Source organism: Balaenoptera ricei, chromosome X (assembly GCF_028023285.1).
Source record: "Balaenoptera ricei isolate mBalRic1 chromosome X, mBalRic1.hap2, whole genome shotgun sequence".
In the NCBI taxonomy this organism is placed as follows: Eukaryota; Metazoa; Chordata; class Mammalia; order Artiodactyla; family Balaenopteridae; genus Balaenoptera; species Balaenoptera ricei.
Window position 1 is genome coordinate 43,103,332 of NC_082660.1, and position 22,596 is coordinate 43,125,927.

Consider the following 22,596-nt stretch of genomic DNA (forward strand, 5'->3'; position numbering starts at 1 on the left):
CTGAAATAAGAATTTTACAAAATTTTTACATGTCATAAAATCCTTTTGATTTTTTTCAACAATTAAAAAATGTAAAGGCCATTCTTAGCTCATGGGCCATACCAAAAACAAGCAGTGAGCTAGATTTGGCCTACAGGCCATAGTTTGCTGACCCCTGCTCTAAAAGATTTTGTAGTACTTGTAAAATTTAAACCTAAGGGCTTTTGGCCAAGATAGCTCTGATTTCATGCTTCAAACTCATATCTCCTCTCTAAATAAAGTGACAATAGATAAAATAAAAAATTAGAAAGACATATCTGTGATCAAGAAAAGGTAAATCTCTGGACGAGAAACAGATCAAACAGTAAGTGGAGATTGTTAGTCATGGGCCGCTAGTTACTGATGTACTGGCCTCTAGATCCAGAGAAAGGTAGAGATGGCTGGGAATTGTATTTCTATAGACAGTGGAAATCAAAGCACTCAGTGATCGGAGGAAATGATCCCTGGCTGTGCAAAGTCAAGGATTGCTCATGAACAGAGATGGAAAAAGATGTTACTTATATTTGTAGTAGCAGGCAGGAGAGCAGAGAGAGACTCGGGGCCAGATGCAAATATATTATTGGCTTACTGTCTAAATCTGTACTTTTATCCCTATTGGTAGGATGGGATTGAGAATGCTGGGAGAAAGCAGCTCTCAATGGAGAGGGTGAATGAAGAAGGAGGGAAATGAACTTCCTCCAAGGTTAGCTTACTAACTAAAATTTCAAAGTGAGAACAGTTGTCCAAATTAGCACCCAGCAAATAAATTTACTCCCAATGAGAATCATTTTAGAGTGACTTTAAAGTTTATTTTCAAAGAGCTAAAGCAAGAATAACTTGCATTATAAGTTTTTAAAAAATCTAGCCATACCTGGTAGGAACTCATATTCTAGTTGGAGATTTTTAAATATATATCAATGATTACAAAATAGTTTATGTTAGTGATGGTGCTGTACACAGCCCACTCAGAGCATACTGCTGTTGAGATTGTCAAGGGGGTGAGTCAGACAAGGGAGGCTTTTTAGAAGAGGTGACATGTTTGCTAAGCCTTATAAGGATGAGTTTATGTGTTTGCAAAGTGAGGAAGTTAGAAGAGAGCCTTCCAGGCAGAAGGGATAGTATGATTATATAAAGCATAGGGGTGAGATGCAACATGGGTGTGGGAACTACAGAGGTTCAGCATTGTTAGAGCATAAAACTGGAGCATAGTGTGTTTAGGAATAAAGCTGCAGAAGTAGGTATAGCTTGACTGTGGAGGACCTTGTTGGCCTTGATGAGGACCTTGATAAAGATCTAGGAGCAAAGGGAAGCCATTGAAGTCTCAACAATGAAGGGGCATGGTCGAATTTGTGTTTCAGGTAAGTTTCTGGCATTTGGGTGGAGGGTGAATTTGAGGGCAACAAGATCAGGAGCCCCAAGACCAGTTAGGAAGCTGCTGTTGCAGTCTCAGTTTCAGGAGATGGCTAAGTCCCAACCTAGGAAAATGAAGGCTAAAATGGGATGGGACTATTGATTTAGAAGACTATTTCAGACATTAACTTGGCAGGGTTTGATGAGGATGTTCCAGGATGAGAGAAAGGAAAGAGTTAAGAGATTTTTTTCTAGATTTTGTAACTACATAGAGGGTGCCAACTGAGACCCCTAGAAGGGAGGAAGAACCAGTGGAGAAAAGAAGGTAGTGGCCTTAGTGTTGATCTCCTTTCAGGTTGATGTGTTTGGTTGGCGGGGGGGGGGGGGGGGGCGTGGGTAGGGGGGGTGGAGTTAGATTTTTTTTTTTCTTTTTTATCTTTTCCTTTCCTTCTTCCCTCCCCCATCCCTCTTTCTTTCTATTCTGGGAGCCATAGCATGGGTTTAGTGTAGTAGGGCACTTTGGGGAAACACCATCAAAAGATGGTTAGAGGAAGAAAAGGATATTAGGGAGCAATACAGGGAACCCGGGAAAAAAAGCCTTTGGAAACCAAGGCAGCTGTTTCAAGAGGGATAGTGGGAGGGAGGGACTAAGTGATCAGTATGTCAAATGCAGCATACAGGTACTTAGAGATGAGGGTTGGGAAATGTGCACAGACTGGTGACTTTTTCAAGAACTCTGTAGAAGGCAATTGAGGAGTGACTGAGAGCAAGGAAGGGAAAACAGACCATAGACTACATTTTGAGGAGTTTGCAAGAGAAGAGAGAGGAGATTAGGTATTAAATAGAGAAAAATGATGTAAGGTCAAGAGATAATTTGGGAATAAAGGTAGGGAGAGATTGAAATCTGTTAACAGGTAAAAATTTAGTATAAAGGCAGATTTTTTTCTATTCATAGAAAGTTATTCTTTGTTTAGAGCTGTCTAAAAATTAGAATGGATTGCCTTGTTAAATAGTTGCTCCCTGTCACTGGAGTGATCGAATAGAGATTAGATGTTTTCTAGTCAGCTGTGTAGAAAGATATGTTGGTGAGCGTCTTTGGGTGTTTTAGTCTCTGTTCAGTTCTCAACACTTTGCCCAAAGTTGATTTAAGCATTATAAACTAATGAGTTATTCTGTGGACTTGTGTTGCCTGGCAGCTCTCCATAGATTGATCAAATCAATGGGCCAAGTTAACTTATGTGCCTTTGATCTTGAAGGATGAAATTAAACTGCAGATTCTTAGATAAGAAAATATTGAGGCTCGGTGTCCAGGAACGTTTCATCACTATGACAGTCAACCATGGTCTGGGTTCACAGGTATTTTTGACAAGGTAGTCACTTTCCACACACAACAACAGAGCCTTTATTTCAAATTTTTGAGAGGTTTTTTTAAATCTGTCCATCATTTTTGTAAAACACTGTTACTTGGAATAATTAAAATAGCACTGAGATTATAGGAGAAATGGATAGAGAAGAAAAATCTGTTTCCTTTTCTCTCTCTGTGATTCATATTCCTATATGGATGCTTTTAGTTTACATAGAAGTTTGGTTTTTTAGGGCCAAGAGGAGATAATTAGTTTCCATCTATGCTCTCTAGTCCTCATCTTAGATCTTTTAGTGGCCCTTTTGGGTAGCATTTAAAACAATTCAGGGGTAAACTTTGCTGTTTGTCTCAAATGACTACTTATCTGTATCCAAATCTGGCTTCCTGGGGTACTGAAGCATGAACAGCATAAATTACTGAACTCAACTAATTCTCAGAAAGCCACATTTTAGTCAGTACTTTCCAACTTTCTCATTTCTGTTACAGAACTAACAAGTGGTATAACTAATTAATTAGACTTGTATTCCTTTTCAAGTTATACATTTTAAATTCTCTCTGTTAACCTTTTGAAAATGCTAATAAGTAGTAAAACAACAAATCCATACAGGGAAACTAAAACATGCAAGTACTGGAAAAAACAGCTCCCCCGCCCCCAAGAATAAGCACCAGGTGTGGTGAATATTTATCTTTTAAGGAAAAATAGTTGCATCCTTGTTACCAACTGACTTTCCTTCTTATGGCCCACAGATAGGGGAGCAGCCTCCCAGTTACCCCCAGCCCTGTAAGTTTTACCCGTTTCTTAGCCTGTTTGTTTCCTTGCTCTGGGAGAGTGCAGTAAGTGAAAATCTCACAAGTCCACAGGTTGATTCTTTTCCTTTCGCAATTTAATACTTTCCGAACATGTTAAGTACATGAATAAAAATGCCCTTTTAATCATATTCTTACTTTTTAACAGTTAAATTTTTTATTTTGAAATAAAAGATTTTGAGGTAATACGTCTAAATTTAGAGAGGAGTTGCAAAAATAATATAGAGAGCAAATTTCCTGTTCCAAACAAGATGGAGTAGACACATTTCACTGTATTCCAGTTAAATGCAACGATATAGGTAGTTTAAATGTAAATAGATGGAAAAAGACATACCATGCAAATGCCAATCAAAAGAAAGCTGGGGTGGCTATACTAATATCAGATAAATTAGACATCAGAGCAAAGAAAATTACAAAGGACAAAGAGGAGCACTACATAATGATTCAAAGGGTCAATCCACCCAGAAGACAGGGCAATCTTAAATGTGTACGCACCAAACAACAGAGCTTCAAAGAACATGAAGCAAAACTGAACATAATTGAGAAATAGACATAAATCCACAGTTATTGGTGGGAACTTCAATAGCATTATATACTTACTTTTCAAGTGCACATGTAACATTCACCAAGATAGACTATATCCCAGGTCATAAAACAAACCCCAACAAATATAAAAGAATTAAAATCATACAGAGTATATTCTCTGACCATAATGGAATCAAACTAGGAATGAAAAACAGACTACAGGAAAGTCTTCAAACACTTGGACATTAAACAACACACTTCTTATTAATCCATGGGTCAAGGAGGAAGTCTCAGGGAAATAAAAAAATACACTGACCTTAATGAAAATGAAAATACAGCATATCAAAACTTGTAGGTTGTAGCTAAATCAGTACTGAGTGGAAATTTATAGCACTAAATGCTTATATGAAGAATAGATGAAAGGTCGCAAATGAATAATCTAAGCTTCCACCTTGAGAAAATAGAAAAAAGAAGAGCAAAATAAACCCAGAGCAAGCTGGAGGAAGGAAATAATAAAGAAGAGAGAAGTTAATGTAATTGAAAACAAAAACAGTAGAGAAAAACAATGAATCCAAAAGCTGGTTCTTTGAAAAGAGATTCTGACTTAATTGGTGATGGGTGCAGTTTGGGCATTGGGATTTTACAATCTCCCCAGGTGATACCAATGTTTAATGGGAATTGAGAACCTCTGCTGTGGAGGCCAGATAATTTTCTCAGGGTTTAACCGGTGTTGGCGTCTATGGCCCACCCCTTTCATTTCTCCTGAGGAAAATTTGTAGCCGTTTCATTTTCTCTCACTTTTTGTTGCCCTCAAAGTCAGTGCTGATCCTTTCCCTTGTATGTTAACTTCCCTGCCTGACTGCCCTTTTGCCATCAGTATAGCCCTGACCTGAGGTGAACTGTTCCCAACTGCAACCCCCCTCCACTTCACACCCACACCACCTTGATTGATTTGGGATTAACCCCCAAAACCCCCTCTGATTGGTTTGTCACACATCATTGATCACCAGCTTTAGGCTGTGATCACCCAAGCCATAGTAACAGTGTGTCTAGTGCACCTGGTCTTGTGACCCTGGCTCTGAGGGAGCCGAAGGACTTGGTTTTTCCATTCTGGTAGCCAGTGCAGTGCCTGCCCTTTATTAACACAGTATTAACAGCTGATGTACGGTGGATTTGCACTTGCTCAGTAAGTTTGGGGTTGTTTGTTTGTTTGACCTTACATGTGAGACCTGTTATTGTTTCTAAAACCTGGGATAAAGGTATTTTTCTCCTAATAAATTCTGATGATCACTTTAAATCAGGTAGATGTTATTGTAAATGTATTAGGGGTACACGTGCCTAAATTTCAATGTGGAAGCAACTCACAGCAAGAGATAAGACATAATGGAAATCATTATTTTTAAAAAATTGTTTGAGTTTCTATCTGGAGAAAGAATTAAGTATTTCATAGTAAAAGTTATTCTTGTTGATTTACTTTATTCTTAAGAGGTCTTATTTGCAAATGGTATTTTATCTTAAGAGGATTTATGCTTTGTACATATATCTCTTTATTCTTAAGATGCCTACTTATTTATCTGGGTAGTTGAAATTATTGAATATATGTATATAAATCAAAAAGAAAATGTAGGGAATTCCCTGGTGGTCCACTGGTTAGGACTTGATGATTTCACTGCCGTGGCCCGGGTTCAGTCCCTGGTCAGGGAACTAAGATCCCACAAGCCATGCGGCGCAGTCAAAAAAGAAACAAAGAAAGAAAGAAAGGGAACGTACTGCTAATTTTTAAAAAGTTATTAGAACTGGGGCCTTTTTGCTTAAAAGGCATAAAACAGATTTTAATTTAGAAAGGGTCTAGGACCATTAAAATTTGTCAAGATAACGTCACAGAATAGGCCACCCAAGCTGAAACCTTCCAGTGAGGTCTGTATTAGCCAAACAGTGGGCTGAGAGATTGGGAAGGAGGGGGTGGTGTTAGGAAAGTGATAATTCAGTTGTATGCTTCCAATTTTCAGTATTCTTTCTTTCATTAAAAGAAAGGTTTCTTGTGGTTTAGACCAGAGGTTGGCAAGCTATGGCCTGTGAGCCAAATCTAGCCTACCACCTGTTTTTGTATGGCCTGCGAGCTAAGAATGGTTTTTAACATTTTTAAGTGGTTGAAAAATGAAGAATAATATTTCATGACATGTGAAAATATGAAATTTGAATTTTAGTATAATAAAGTTTTATTGGGACAGAGCCGTGATCATTTGTTTATGTACTGTCTGTGGCTGCTTTCATGCTACAATAGCAGATTTGAGTAATTGCCACAGAGACCGTATGGCCCACAAAGCCAAACATGTTTGCTATCTGGTCCTTTACAGAAAAAGTTTGCTGAACCCTGATTTAAACTCCCTTCCCAATGTGGCCTTCCCATGCAAGATGATTTCTACTCAGGAGGTTTGAAATTCCCAAATAATTTGTTAACATTAAAGAGGGTAAGCCTGTTTCCTGGCAACAGGGATAACTGTGGTTGACATAGAAATACTTGACTGAGTGGCAGGAACCTGCCTAGGTAAACTGGTATTTTCTTCTTTTTTCTTTAATGCTTTTTGAGGGCTTTGGGAAAGAGTTGACCTCCAGACTCCTCATCTGGTCACAGGGGACTCATGAGTCACACGATGTGTCTTAATTTTTAAAAACAAGCTTTAAAATGACTGAGATGAAAGCAGTCTTCTTTTAAAAAGTACAGAAAACTTCACCGACTTCAATTTCTGGTATCTCTTCTTTTTTAAAGACAAAGATTTGTGGGGGGTAAGGAGAAGCAGTAAAATATGTAGGATATGTTCTTTTTCTTCTGATTATTTTTTGTTTACTCAATTAAATATTTATGGTTTTAGTTACTGGAGTACTGAAATGTGGTAAAGATAAAAGATATTTGAGGTGAACAGGCTTGAAGGGAAGTTTTGTTTCCACAACACTGAAACAGTGATAGATTGAATTGTTTTGTAGAGAGGGGTGAATTCTGAATTAAAGCATAGGCAGTGGACTCAAATGGTCTCAGTGTGGAGGGGGTTAGTATTGTTTACCCCAGAGCAGAGGTAATCAGCTCAAGAAACACATCTATAGTATTTATGATTTCTGTTTAAGGAATAGTTTGGGAGTTTCTTTGCCCACATGAGCAGGAATTGATCCTTAAGAATAAAAGAAGTGTGCTGCTCTGGTCTGACCAGTGGCCTAACTCAAACGTCTGTCTCTGTTAATGGCCCTGAAGGGTATTTTCCTGAAAGTCTAAGGGAGCTGGACTTTTAGATGCTTCTTTACTTAAGGATTACTTCCAAATACCATCATGGATTTATCCTCCCTGATTTTATCTCAGTCCTTCTTGAACCTGTTTACATTTTCATTCTGTTCCACTTCTTGAGCTGATGAGTTCTCTAAGTTCCCTAAACATTGCTCAAAGTCCTGCTTTCTTTTTGATAAAATTGCCTTTAGGTTACAGGGATTGCCCCTTTGTTACTTTAACTCTATGATTGGGTGAATAAAGTCAACAATTTCCACACTTGATTCTTATCGATTTCTGCTTCATTCTTTTAGAGCAAGATTTCTCAACCTTGGCAGTATTGACATTTTGGGCCAGATAAATCTGTGCATTGCAGGATGTTTAGCAGCCTCCCTGGTCTCTACCCCCAAGATGCCAGTAACGCTGCCCCTTCCCAGTTGCGATAACCAAAAATGTCTCCAGATATTGCCACATTGTCCCTGGGGAACAAAATTGCCTTCAGCTGGGAACCACTGCTTTAGATATTTGTCTTTTCCAAACTGTAAGGTTTTGTGCTTTGGGGACTAACTTTATAAATATGGAGGCTCCTCTATCCAGTTGATTGTATTGTGCTTTTCTGGGTTTTTTCCAGCTCTGGTTGATGTCCATCTTGAACGACAGTGACAACTACTTTTCATAGTTTCAGTTTTTTCCGGTCAGCTGCATCGTTTGTGAGTGGTGTGGGGAACAAATACCTTGAAAACTTAGAAGTTTTTTCTAATTATAAATGTCCTATATGTGTACTGTAAAAATGTGGAGAATGGAAAAAATTAGAAAGAATGTTTTTGTCACTCAGAAAACTTCAGTGTTATTGATGCAACTAGTGTTAGTAAATTGGTTTATGGCCTTCATTATTTTCTATGTATTTTATTTCATAGGTGCAATCTTGCTGTAAGACCAATTTTTATACTGTTTTTCCACTTAACATTTTAACATAAATGTTTCCCTGTGTTCCATGTTTAAATAATTGAATGAAATACCATAATATTAATATACTTTAAGTATTCCTCTTTTGTTTGATAGCTAGGTTTCATCTATTGTTTTTATTAGGGAGTTTTAATGAACATTTTGTTCATAAATCATTTTCTGTGTTTTGGATTATTTTTCAAATATGAATGTTGGAAGTAGAATTCCTGGATCAAAGGGTATGAATATGTATAAAGTAGAGCCTTAGATTATTTTTAAGTTGCTGCATGGCCCCACAGATGGCAGTGAATAGTGGCTCCTTGAACTGACCATGCATTTCAGAAGTATGTCTGGTGGGTGTATAGAAGGAAAGAAAGGGCTGTGTTTGAGTTAATCGCTTTTCCTGCCGCCTGCTCTTCTGTGGGAACATTAATGGGGAGTCAAGTAGCCACCAAACCACAGACTTAGATTCCAGTCCCAAGTAATCCTAGTTGGGTTGACTTCCAGACAGTGCTCCTTTAAGAGGGAGTTTCACCCAAGGAAGGCATTTACTTTATACAGTTGTATTTTGCCTGGCTTACAGTCACTGTTAAGATAAATCAGAATGCTGTTAATCATTTTGGTTGAGATTATAGTAGGAATAAGATCTGAAAACCGCCTTCAAATTACTCTTCTCAAGGGTGCAAGGTAAGGGCTGGTGCACATTTCATTTCTGCCAAAACAAAGGAATACTCATTGTGGGAGGTAAGGAAGAAAATAATGTCATTGTAAAGTCTGCACGCTGAATAGAGGACTAGAAAATAAACAGCTGAATAATATATCCAAATGTAAGGCAATGAGGTACATTGCACTGTACTTATTTTTGGTTTTGCTTAACAAAAAATTTTATTCTAAAGTACTTTTTAAAGTGTACCACCAAATGAAGTTTCACATGTTGTCTTTAGGGGTGCCTGGAAGCAGAACCTGAGACCATATTTGAACATACATGATTTGTTGAGGGAGTGCTCTCAGGAGAAACTTATAAGGGAGCAAGGACAAGAAGGCCGGGAAGAGGAAGAAGCTAAAGTAAGGATATAGTCTTAGGAAAGTCTAGCCTTAGCCTGTTTTGGTTAGGGGCATGGTTGGGGTGGTGTAGAGCTGCTGGCTGCCCCTGGGAGGGAGACAGGGAGAGTATAATCTCCCTGGCAGGACTCCAGCCCTTGGGGAAAGGGACAGCTGTGAGCCATTAGCAACCAACAAGCAGTACCTGGGAGATGGGTATGCTAGCTAGTAAAAGGGATGTGGGTGGGGCATGTTTACCTTGTGCAAGACACTGTGCTGAGACCTGGGGGTAAGAGATGAATGTGACATAGTTCCTGCTTTGAAGATGGTTGTGGTCTTGTGGCAGGGCTGACCATGTAAAGAATATTTACAGTGCAACTGAAGAGCATTTTACATGGACGGAAGCATGTATAGAGACTTGGATAGAAAGCAAAGGAGCGAATAATTGTGAGAGAGGCGTATCTGGGGAACTTCACTGAGGAGATCTAACAAATGGGTCGGACCAGGTTGGGGGAAAATGGGATGGTCCGGGTAAACAGGCAGGGGACTGTAGGCAGAGGGAAGAGCCCTGTCCAAAGGCTGGCAAGTATGAAACAAGATGGTATGTTCATGGAATCACATGAGGCATAGCATGTGCAGGAGGCAGGAAGGCAGCAGCTGATGAGGCCTGACAAATTGGAGCCGGAAGGCTGTGGGCCTCCAAGGCTATGCTCAGGAGTCTTGGGCTTAGAAAGGGCAGCATTCCTGCTGTTAACCCCCCAGCCTGCCTCAGGTCTCAGGGTCAACTTGGAGTGCCCTGAGCTCTGCCCTCTGGTGGCCATGTAGCTCCAAGCACGTCATTTAAACATTCCTGAGCCCCAATTTCCTCTGTAAAATGGTGATAATGATGTTTATAGGACTGTTGTTGTGATTAGAAGTAATAAAGACAGATCTAAAGATTTGCCATCATGGAATTATTCTGCTGATATTTACTGTTCTTTGTCATTTTCCTGTAGTAATTCAAACAGCAGTGCTGTCACAGAAATAAATCAGTGGACTTTAACAGCCCAGACCCAAAAATTTGCTTGCTTTGTTTTCTTTTCTAAAAATTATAAGCAACCCAGTTTCCAGGACTGGTGTTATTGGTGTTAATCTGTTTCCTAGGCTCTTTATTGATAATAAAAGATTTTTTGTTTCCACCTATAGTAAAAAGTGATTGTTACTGTAATAGTTTAAAAAGCACCAGATTTGGGAATTCCCTGGCAGTCTGGTGGTTAGGACTCGGCGCTTTCACTGCTGGGGCCCGTGTTCAATCCCCAGTCGGGGAACTAAGATCCCACAAGCCGTGTGGCGTGGGGGAAAAAAAAGCGCCAGGTTTTACAGATTCTTAAAAATCGGCATCTCCCTCAGTCATGAACAGTTTGGTAGCTCATCTAAAGAAGAGAATATTATAGAAAATGGAGACACTCTTTTAGCCAGAGTTCATAAGACCAGAACTTCAGATGAGGGGAGTATCTAGCTTACAAGAAGTCTTAGGTCTCGTGAAACTTTCAAGAAAGTGAAGAGAGAGGGGCCATACTCAGTTGGCTTTCTTCACTGAGAGTTTTTAGAGAATAAAAGTATTTCTTCTATGGCATATGCTGCCTTCAATCCCAGTACAAGCTATCCATATGGAGGTTATGTTCAGTAGACATAGAATTTTTCTATTGATGTTATTCTTGACTCTACCTAAAAATTTCTCATTGTAAAATGTCACAATATTTTTTAAAGGTTTTTTTTAGCTTTATTGAGATATAATTTACATACTATAAAATTCATCCATTTTAAGTAGACAATTCAGTGGGTTTTAATATATTTACAGAGTTTTGCAACCATCACTACTACCCAATTTTAGAACATTTCTGTCACCCCAAAAAGAAGCTTTGTGCCCATTTGCAGTCAGTATGTGTTCTTACTCCCAACCCTAGGCAACCACTAATCTACTTCCTGTCTCTATAGATAGGCCTGCTCCTACTCTGGACATTTCATATAAATGGAATCATATGATAAGTGATATGGTGTTTATGACTTCTTTCACTGAGCATAATGTTTTTGTTAAGTGGGTTTTTTTTACATGTTTTACATTTGTTTTACACGTTGTAGCACGTATCAGTACTTTGTTCCTGTTTATTGCCGAGTAGTATTCCATGGTCCAGATGTACCACAGATTGTTTAACCATTCACCTGTTGAAAGAAATCTGGGTTGTCCCCAGTTTTTAACTATTATGAACAAAGCTGCTATAAACATTTGTGTATAGGTTTTTGTGTGAACATGTATTTCCATTTCTCTGGGGTAAATGCCCAAGAGTGTAATTGCTGGGTCCTGTGATAGTTACATGTTTAATTTTTAAAGGAATAGCCAAATTGTTTTCTAGAATACCTGTACCATTTACATTCCCACCAGCAGTGTATGAATGATATAGTTTCTTCACATCATCACCATTTGAATTTTCACTGTTTTTTATTTCAGCCATTGTGGTTTTAATTTTCATTTCCCTGATGGCTAATGATATTGAACCTCTTTTCATGTGCTTATTTGCCATTTGTAATGCTTTTTGGTGAAATGTCTGTTCAAATCTTTTGCCCATTTTAAATTGAATCATTTGTTCCTTACTGTTGAGTTTTGAACGTTCTTTACGTATTCTGGATACAAGTCCATTGTTGTAAATGTGGTTTGTAAATATTTTGTCCCATTCTGTAGCTTGTTTCTGTATCTTCTTAACAGACTTCTGCAGAGCAAGTTTTTCATTTTGATGAAAGTGAATTTTTCTTTGATAGATCTTGCTTTTGGTGTCAAATCGAAGAACTCTTTGCTTAACCCTAGGTCCTGAAGATTTCCTCCTTTGTGTTTCTAAAGTTTTTTTACTTTTACATTTAAGTCCATGATCCATTTTAAGTTAACTTCTGTATAAGGCCTGAGACTTAGGTTGAAGTTCTTTTTTTTTTCCTATTGTTCCAGTACCATTTGTTAAAAAGGCCATCTTCCTCCATTTGATTACTTTTCTACCTCTGTCAGAAATCTGTTGGGCATATTCGTGTGGGAGTATATTCATTTTAATACTGCAAAATATATTAGGTTGTGGTAGGCAGAATAATGGGCCCCCTAAGATGGCTATGACCTAATCCCTGGAACTTGTGAACATGGTAGGTTACATGGCAAAGGAGAATTAGGGTTGCTAATCAGCTGACTTTAAAGTAGGGACATTATCCTGGATTATCTGGGTGAGCCTGATGTAATAACAAGGGTTATTAAAAGTGGAAGAGGGAGGCAGAAGAGAAAGGTCAGAGAATGAGGTGTAATGATAGAAGCAGGGTTAGAGAGATGCAGTGTTGTTGGCTTTGAAGATTGAGGAAGCTGGCCAGGATCCAAGGAATGTGAATGGCCTCTAGAAGATGGAAAAGGTAAGGAAATGGATTCTCTCCTAGAGCCTCCAGAAAGGACCACAGCCCTGCCAACATCTTGATTTTAGCTTAGGAATACCTGTATTAGACTTCTAACCCACTGAACTTACTATTAGAGATAATAAATTTGTGTAGTTTTAAGCTACTGAGTTTGTGGTAACTTATTGCTGCAACAATAGAATACTAATAAATGGATATTTCAGAAAAGTTCCCATTGATAATAGGATTCTAAATGTTTGGGCACACCATTTATCTGGAAAGTTTACATATATGGAACATCCCAATGGTATCAGACAAATGAAGTGCTACTCTAGGTAGATTTGTGCATTCAATGGGGAATAATTAGAAAATATATTACTTTTATCTTTAAATTTCTACGTTCATTGTGACTTTAAATTATATTCTTTTTTGATGGGAAGTGTTTTGTGACTTGTTTTTGTTTGCATTTCAGAAGAGTGTTTGAATGTCTTGAGTTTTACACTGGGAACCAAACACAGCCCCCAAAATTTATGTGACGGGAGGTTAACATCCTATTGAAAGAAACATTCTTCATTTTGCAATATATACAGATACTGAATTATTATGTTATAAACTTGAAACTAACATAGTGTTATATGTCAATTATATCGCAATTTAAGAAAAGAAATATTCAGTTGACTTTGATAGTAGGACAAATAGAATTTGATTAATAATTTTGATACTTATGCTAATCCTACTCGTTTTTTTAAATAACAGCTTTATTGAGTTATAATTTACATACCATACAGTTCACCCATTTAAAGTGTACAGTTTCATGATTCTTAATATATTCACTGATATGTGCCAACATCACTACAGAGCACTTTGAATATCTTATCTCATTGCCTTCTGATTTCCATTGTTTTTCATGAGAAGTCAGCTGTTAATCTTATTGGGGTTCCCTTATAAGTGAGAAGTCATTTTTCCCTTGCCGCTTTCAAGATTTTCTCCTTGTCTGGCTTTGAGCAATTTGACCATGATATGCCATCTATTTGTGCAGCTGTTTGCAGACAGTAGTATAGTAGTAGTAGTAGTAGTGGTGGTGGTAGTAGTAGTAGTAGTAGTAGTAGTATAAACTACTTGGAGTTTTTTGAGCTTCCTGGATGTGCAAATTAATGTTTTTCAGTTAAATTGGGAAGTTTGCAGCCACTAAAAAAAATTTTTTTTGCTTTTTTCTCTCTCTCCTTGTGGCACTCCCATTACATATATGTTGGTGCATTTAATGGTACCCCACATTTCTCTCAGGCTTTGTACATTTTTCTTCATCTTTTTTCCTGGTTCATGGTTTTCTTTAGTTCTAGGAACATATTTACATGGCTAATTTGAAGTCTTTGCCTGTTAAATCTGACATCTGGTTGCACTTACAGGCAGTTTCTGTTGCCTGCTTTTTTGCTGGTGTATAGGTCATACTTTCCTGTTTCTTTACACGTCTCGTAACTTTTTGTTAGAAACTGGGCATTTTAGATAATATAACATAGCAACTCATTACTGGTGCCCCACCGCCCCTCAGGGCTCTTTATTGTTATTTGCTTGTGAATTTTTTTAGTAACTGGCTGCATTATTTTATTGAAGCCTATTTACTCTCACCCTTTGCCCTGAAGTGTGAAGTCTTGATGTTGCTTCTTAGCCATGCAGCCTTTGGTATGCCCACAGTCACCCTGGGATTGACTGTGGTTTTGGCAGGGTTCTTTCTGACTCTTTTCCCTGACCATGTCCAGCTGTTAAACTCCACTGATTGCTGTTGTTTTTAATAGTGCCCTGGGGCATATGTTGCTCCCCAGACTGATCCAATCAAATTAGGGCTCCTTTGAAGGGATAGTTCCTGAGATCAGTATTAGAGATTTCTTCTGACCCCAGGATGGTTCCTCCCAGCTATTTCTTTCCTTGGTTCTCTCCAGCATGCTAGCGTAGGCTTGGACTTCTCCACACACTGTTGCAAATGAAGTCAGTTCCATTGGGGGAAGATTTAGAGCCCTCTATTCTATGGCCTACTTCTCCCCCTAGACAAAATCTCTGAGCCACAGCTCTAGTGCAGGGGGTGGGGACAATGATGTGTTTCCCTCTGACTGGTGACCCCAGGTCTCCTAGGTTTGCCTCTCCTAATGTAGAACCCACGAGCTGGGCCCAGGACAATTAGGGCCTCAGTATTCTTGGTGGTATCACACCCCTGGACTTAGCCTCCATACCGGGAATGGGGGCCACCTGGAAGAAGGGAACCCCCATCTCTCAGCCATAGTTGTCTGGAACTTAGCCTCATCAACCAGTAGTAGCTGTGGACCAGATGAGAAACACACATCCTGCTCTTCCCAGGAGAAAGCTTTACAACTGGGAGCTGGAGGAGAGGGAGCTCTGTGTTCTTGGCTGCACTAGTCTGGTGTGATATCTGTGCTGGGAGCGGGGATGGAGGGAGTGGGTCTAGGTCCAAATACCATAGACTCTGACTTTATGTACTGAGTTGTAGTAGATTTTCTTTAATAAGTGCTTCTTCATTTTCTGTATGCCCTTAGGACCATTTCCAGAGATTTTATTTTATTTTTTTAAAGGGAACTTTATTTTTATTTATTTATTTATTTATTTTTGGCTGCATTGCGTCTTCGTTGCTGCACGGGATTTCTTTAGTTGAGGCAAGTGGGGGCTACTCTGTTGCAGTGCATGGGCTTCTCATTGAGGTGGCTTCTCTTGTTGTGGAGCACGGGCTCTAGGCACATGGGCTTCAGTAGTTGTGGCTTGCAGGCTCTAGAGCACAGGCTCAGTAGTTGTGGTGCACGGGCTTAGTTGCTCCGTGGCATGTGGGATCTTCCTGGACCAGGGCTCGAACCCATGTCCCCTGCATTGGCAGGCGGATTCTTAACCACTGTGCCACCAGGGAAGCCCTCCAGAGATTTTAAATGAGTGTTTTTTGTTTATTTTTTGAGTAATTTTCACCAGTTTCACTGGGGAATGGATCCACAAATCTCTTCACATTGTCATGCCAGAAATGGAGCTCTACTAGCTTTTTAGCATACAGTTTTGTTTCTGTTACTCCTGATTGTTCATAGTGGCCTTGTACTTGGATTTCTATCTCCTTGGTAGATTGTGAGTCTCTTGAAGGCAGTAGCCCTGACCTTTATTCCTTGTTGGATCATGTTTGTCCCTAGTAGCATTTTATATACTGTGGCACATAAAAGAATGTTAGTTATTGACTGTATCACTGTCTTTTCTAGTTTATATTTTCAGCACTTCTTTTGTGACTTAAAGTGTCTTACCGTGTTTTCCTTTTTTTCTGCTCTCTAGTGCTGATGTGTTCCCAGAAAGATGGTGCCTCTTTTTTACCTGTCACTGGTCTCTCTTTCTCTCTTTCCCTTTCCCTCTCTTTCTCCCTCTCTCTCTCTCTCTCTCTCTCTCTCTCTCTCACACACACACACACACACAAGGATGCTTAAACCATTGGAAGTTTTAATTAAAAACATTATTTTTCATGATATAGGAGCTTTCTATAGCATTTCTTGGGATAGATAGATATAATTTTAAATTAGGCTAGTTGTTTGTGGGATGGGAACAGGTAGAAAGTGAGAAAGGGGGAGAAAGGGCAGGCAGAAAAGCAATGGGTTGTGCTTTTAAAGATGGGACATGCCTCACTTGTTCTTTCTTCAGCCAGCCATGTCTCATGCCTTTTAACCTTGGCCCTTGACAGCTCTGCCTTTGCAACTGCTTTTTCCTTTCCTGCTCCTCTCTTATTGGGGATCCCTGGCTGATGATGGCCCTGTGGCTGCCCCCCTTTGTTTGGGTGGACAGTGGTCATGTGGCCACATCTGAGGCTCCAGCCAATCCTATACCATTCATTCTCTGCTGCTTGGATTTCCTCCTAAAGCTAATATGTGGCCTCACCCAGTCTTTGACGCACTGTGTATTGGAGACTTTGGTAGTACTCTTCTCCCATCACTCTAGGTCATTTGAGAATATTCTTAACAGAAATCATTTGATTTGTGTGATTTGCCTGCTGCTGCTTCTTGAGCAGTATTGACTGCCCTCTGGGATGGGTATGTATGTGTTGACTATTTTATTCAGTGTTGTTCTCTTTCCCAGGATGCTCCAGGATGAAACGTCATAGAACTCTCAGCAGCAGTGACAGTTCAGACGAGAGTGAGTAGAACCAGCCAACAGCTGGTAACCTCTGTATCTGTAATCCTTGAGGATTTCTTTGACTTGAGGACAAGCTGTTTCATGCTTCTTTCAATGGGTAAAAAATAATGTTTCTAGGAAGGAAAGCTTGGAGTACCATTTTTCTTATTCATTTAAATTTCATTAGACATAGATAAGTTAGGTGAGAGAATTGGTTTTATGTGGCATATAGCATTTTGTTTTTCACTTTTTATTTACCCAGGCAACAAAAGCCACATCTACCAATGATTTAACAGTTCTTTTCTAGAAAGTAAGAAAAGTATGAGAGCATAAATTGTAGGCCCTACAGTTCTATTCGTAGCTCAGGTACTAAGTGTTTGACTGGATGAGTCATCATTTTTAAAAGACAACAACTTTATTAACAGTAGCATTTGGGGAAGTGCTGAAGGATACACAGATTACCTGCTCCACATTCTTAGTTTTCTCAGTTGCTTTTGCAGATACTTTTTCTCCAGATGGAACATGAATTGTGTTATTCCAAGTTATTATGAAATATGATTACACCAAATTGAATCTCCTCAGCGTTAGCATTGTTGAAGCTTTTGCACCCTGGGATGTCATCCATAAATGTCATTAAACTCCATTATGAAACTTTTTTGGTTGCAATTTAACTCTTTTCTTCAGTGGTATGAGGTCACTGTGCTCTTCTCCATCATATATTTCATATTCTTTTGGATGACATTTAGTTATAATAGCAGGTAATAAGTCTCAGTATGTTTTCCTAATTATCTTTTGCAGGTCCTTCCACTTCCTTTACTTCTGGCTCAATGTATAGGAGCAAGTCAAAAATTCCAAATGAACACAAGAAACCTGCTGAGGTGAGATCAGATATTAAATTCTTAAGACTTAAAAAATAGACAGATAGCTACCTTCTGCCTACATATCTACAATACCCAGATCTTGGAGACGTGAGGAGTAAACTACATGCCAATGGATAGGCTTGTTTTCTGATGAACTTTTTTGTTTTTCAAGAAAGATTCTGTTTCCTTTTTCCTTTGGGGAAAACAGTAATCTTCACTGTACTTTCATTTTGGTGATGACACCTAAGTGCCTGGCTTTAGAATATAAATCCTCTCCTAGCCAAGAAGTCAAAGGGAGCCAGATTTGGAGAATTGGGAAGGACCAAAAGAGCCAAAGATCTGGCCTATGATAGGAAAGAGCTAAGTTGGCAGGTGGGAGGCAGTGCAGGAAAGGATAGATGAGGAAGTCGTGGATAGAGAAGGAAAGGACTGGGTTGGAGATCTGGGCTCTGGTAAGTCCTCACAGCCTTCAGAGCACTACCACCAGGCCAGGAAAAATGGGCCAGTCCTTGTGAGGCTAGTCATCTTCTGCCTCAAGGGCAGCAAAGTGCCAGGGTTGCACTTGGATTTGGTAATTGTTTAATGAATCCTACAGACTTTCCTCTTTGATAATTAAATGATGAGAAACTGACCTTGTCTATCTTCACTTCTACTATGAGTAGTCTTCCTTGGCTGCAAAGGAAAAGGGAATGTATTAGTTAACTATTGCTGCATTATATGTTATCACAAAATTATTGGCTTAAAGCAGCACACATTTATTATCTCAGTTTCTGTGGGTCAGGAGTCTGGGCACAGCGTGACTGGGTTCTCTCTGTTCAAGGTCTTTCAAGGCTGCAGTCAGTGTGCTGGCTGGGCTGTGTTCTCATCTGGAAGTTTGACTAGGGAAGAATTTGCTTCCGAGCTCATTCAGATTGTTGGCAGAATTCATCTCCTTCCAGCTGGAGGACTGAGGTCCCTGTGTTTTTAATTGACTTTTGGTAGAGTACCACCCTCCACTCCTAGAGGCTGCTTGTAGTTCTTTGCCATGTGGCCTTCCCCATAGAACTTCTCAAAACACAGCAGCTTACTTTTTCAAAGCCAGCAAGGGGAGAGTCTTTTACTCCAGTCTGCTAAGACTGAGTCTTATATAACATAATCATGAGAATGACATCCCATCACATTTGCCACATAACATAACCTAATCGAGGGAGTGACATCCCATCATGTCTGCCATATTCTGTTGATTAGAAACAAGTCCAGGTTCCACCTGCCCTCATGCAAGTTGGGGGGGGGCATTGCTTTAGGGTGTCAGCCAGAGAGAGCATTTCTCCCTTTCTCAGAGGTCACTTTTCATTTTCACCTTTTGCCAGGGATCTTTCTGGGCACAGTAGAATATCAGTGTGTATTTATATGTGTCTGTGTCATGCAGAAAAACTTAGGGAATAAAACGCAAATAAACAGGAGCAGAACAAATTTCCCACCTATCCAGAGGAGGCTTTGACTACAGAATGGTGAGAAAGAAACCTTGCTACTTTCCCATTTAGGACAGCCAGTCCTCTAACATAAAGTGACTCAAGAGCTTTGGGTCTTAAGGCCTGCTGCCTCCGAGTCAGTGAGAATATCAGTCTTTTGTTGCAAGAGATAGGGGACCTGGGCTACTGGAAGCAAATTTTTTCATTTATATGTCCCATTCTATTATAAAAGAGAGAACCTGATATTGTAGGACAAAACCAGCCTTGGCATTAGAAAAGATTGATTCCATGTGTTGCTTGGCTGGTTTATTTCATCTCTCTGCAATCATTTGTTTTGTCATTATAACATGGACATTATCACGCCTACCTCTCATAGGTACCATTTATTGTAATTTTCTGTGCCAAGAGCTTTTTATTAGATAATCTGATTGTTTCCCAAAATTAAGCAATTGTAAGAACCTCCTTGGATGCTTCCTTCATTTAAAAATTTTATTTAATAACTTATTTATATCAGTATGGACTGACATATATTTATTTTATACTTTGGGTTATAATCCAGTACTACATAATATATTGTATTGCTCAAATTATTCTATATATCAGTGAAATCATCTCTCATTTTTCTCTTTACAATTTCCATTGATTTCTGCTCTTATTTTTATTATTTTCTTCCTTCTTGCTTCAGTTTTATTTTGTACTTTTTCTAGATTCTTGAGGTAGATGCTTAGGCTATTTGAAATTTTTCCTTTTTTCTAGTATATGAATTTTAGTGCTATAAATTTCCCTTTAAATACTGCTTTAGCTGCACTGCATTAATTTTGGTATGTTTATTTTCATTTTCATCCATTTCAATATTTTTATTTTCCTTGAGACTTCCTCATTGATCCATGGATTATTTAGAAGTGTGTTGTTCAGTTTCCAAGCATTTGGAGACTTTTATTGCTATCTTTCTGTTATTGATTTCTAGTTTGAGTTCATTTTTGTCAGAGAACATAGTCTGTATGTTTCAGTTCTTTTACATGTGTCAAGGTTTGTTTTCTGGCCCAAGATATGGTTTATCTTGGTGAATGTTTCATGGGCACTTGAAAAGAATGTGTATTCCACTGTTGTTGGGTCCTATTGGTTGATGGTGTTCTTCTGTATCCTGGCTGATTTTCTGCCTAGTAGTTTTATCAGTTGTTCAGTTAGGGCTGTAGCAGTCTCCAACTGTAATTGTGGATTTGTCTATTTCTCCTCTCAGTTCTATCAAATTTGCGTTGTGTATTTTGAAGCTCTGTTGCTAGGTGCATACATATTTAGGATTGCTATATCTTCTTGGTGAATTTATCATCATGTAATGTCCCTCTTTGTCTTTGGTAATTTTGTTTGCTCTGAAGTCTATACTATCTAATATTAATATCATTTCTGGCTTTCTTTTGATTCCTGTTTACATGGTACATGGTATATTTTTTCCATCCTTTCACTTTTCGTTTATACATATGATTTTTATTTGAAATGAGTTTCTTGCAGATGATATATAGTTGGGTCATTTTTTAATCCACTCTTTCAATCTCTGTCTTTTAATTGGCATATTTAAAACATTTATATTTAATGTAACTTTTACTACTGTTTGGTTTAAGTCTGCCATTTTACTATTCTTCTGTTTGTTTTCTCTGGGTTTTTTGTTCCTCTTTTATTTTCTGTCTTCTTGTGGATTACTTGGAACATTTTTAAAAATTCCATGTTGATTTTTCTTCTTCTTTTTCTTTTTTTTTTTTTTTGGCTGTGCCACACAGCTTACAGGATCTTAGTTCCCCAACCAGGGATTGAACCTGGGCCCTCAGCAGTGAAAGTGCAGAGTCCTAACCACTGGACTGCCAGGGAATTCCCCCATGTTGATTTTTCTATGGTGGTTTTAAGGGTATATTTTTGTGTAGATTTTTAGTGGTTGCTCTTGGGAAGCAACCTTTAAAAGGAAGGGCCTTTAACAAACATGACATCAGTCTCCTGGTCTCTACATTTTACCACTTTGAAGTAAAGGAAGCTTACCACCATTTGGGTTTGTTTATCCACCCCACCCCCGCCTTTATCATATAGTTGTCTTAAATATTTTCTCTACATACATTGAGAACTACAGTAGACAATGTTAGAATATTTGCTTCAACAGTAAAATATTATTATAAAACTCAAGAGGAAAAGGGTAGTCTATTATATTTACCAGTATTTTTTTTTAATAATTCTACAACATTTCTATTTATTGATTGATTGATTGATTGGCTGCATTGGGTCTTCGTTTCTGTGCAAGGGCTTTCTCTAGTTGTGGCAAGCGGGGGCCACTCTTCATCGCGGTGCGCGGGCCTCTCACTATCGCGGCCTCTCTTGTTGCGGAGCACAGGCTCCAGACGCGCAGGCTCAGTAGTTGTGGCTCACGGGCCCAGTTGCTCCGCAGCATGTGGGATCTTCCCAGACCAGGGCTCGAACCCGTGTCCCCTGCACCGGCAGGCAGACTCTCAACCACTGCGCCACCAGGGAAGCCCTTTACCCGTATTTTTATTCTCTTGTTCTTCCTTTATTCCTGATGTTCCAACTTTCCTTTTGTTTATTTCCTTTCTATATGAAGAACTCCCTTTAGCTGTCCTTTTAGGGGAAGTCTGCTGGTGATAAGTTCTCTTAGTTTTCCTTCATTTGAGAATGTCTTGGTTTTACCTGAAGGATATTTTCACTTGATACAGAATTCTGGTTTGACAGAACTTTTCTTTCGGCACTTGAAAAATGTTCTACTTCCTTCTTGCCTCCATGGTTTCTAATTAGAAATCTGCTCCCATTCAAATGGTTGCTCTCCCATAGGTAATCAGTCATTTCTTTTCCAGTTGCCTTCAAGATTTTTCTTTGTCTTTAGTTTTCCAAAGAAAACTTTAGAAATCCATGCCTGGGCATGGATTTCTTTGGGTTTATCCTGTTTGGGCTTTGATCAGCTTCCTGAATCTAAGTTTATATCTTTTGCCAAATTTGGGACATTTTCAACCATTATTTCTTCAGCTATTTTTCAGCTCCACCTTTTTTTCTCTTCTTCTTTTGAGACTTCAATTGCATGAATGCTAGATCTTTTGTTATTTCCCACAGGTCCTTCAGACTCTTCATTTTTTTTAAAATGTATATTCTTTCTGTTCGTTAGATTAATTTCTCTTTTTCCCTGTTCCTTTATTCTGTTAATTCCATTATTCTATTGAGCCTATCCTATGTTTTTATTTCAGTTATTATATTATTCCATTTCAAATTTTCCATTTGGTTATTCCTTGTATCTTCTTATTTCTTTGCTGAAACTTTCGTTTTTTTTTTGTTTCAAAAGTGTTTGTAATTTCTCGTTGAAGCATTTTTATGATGGCTGCTTTAAAATCCTTGTCAGATAATTCCGACATCTGTGTCATCTCAGTGCTGGTATCTATTGATGGTCTCTTATTC

The 22,596-nt window shown here is 38.8% G+C and overlaps 1 protein-coding gene across 4 annotated transcripts in view; it reads left to right on the forward strand.

Moving 5' to 3' along the window:
• Positions 1-22,596, forward strand: part of JADE3 (jade family PHD finger 3) — a 166,692-nt gene that overhangs the window by 77,192 nt on the left and 66,904 nt on the right. For all 4 annotated transcript variants that reach the window (XM_059911193.1, XM_059911189.1, XM_059911192.1 and 1 more), the window contains 2 exons: positions 16,809-16,865; positions 17,643-17,722. In XM_059911193.1, the coding sequence (XP_059767176.1) occupies positions 16,820-16,865; positions 17,643-17,722 (126 nt within the window). In that variant the 5' untranslated portion in view covers positions 16,809-16,819. The remainder of the gene's footprint in view (positions 1-16,808; positions 16,866-17,642; positions 17,723-22,596) is intronic.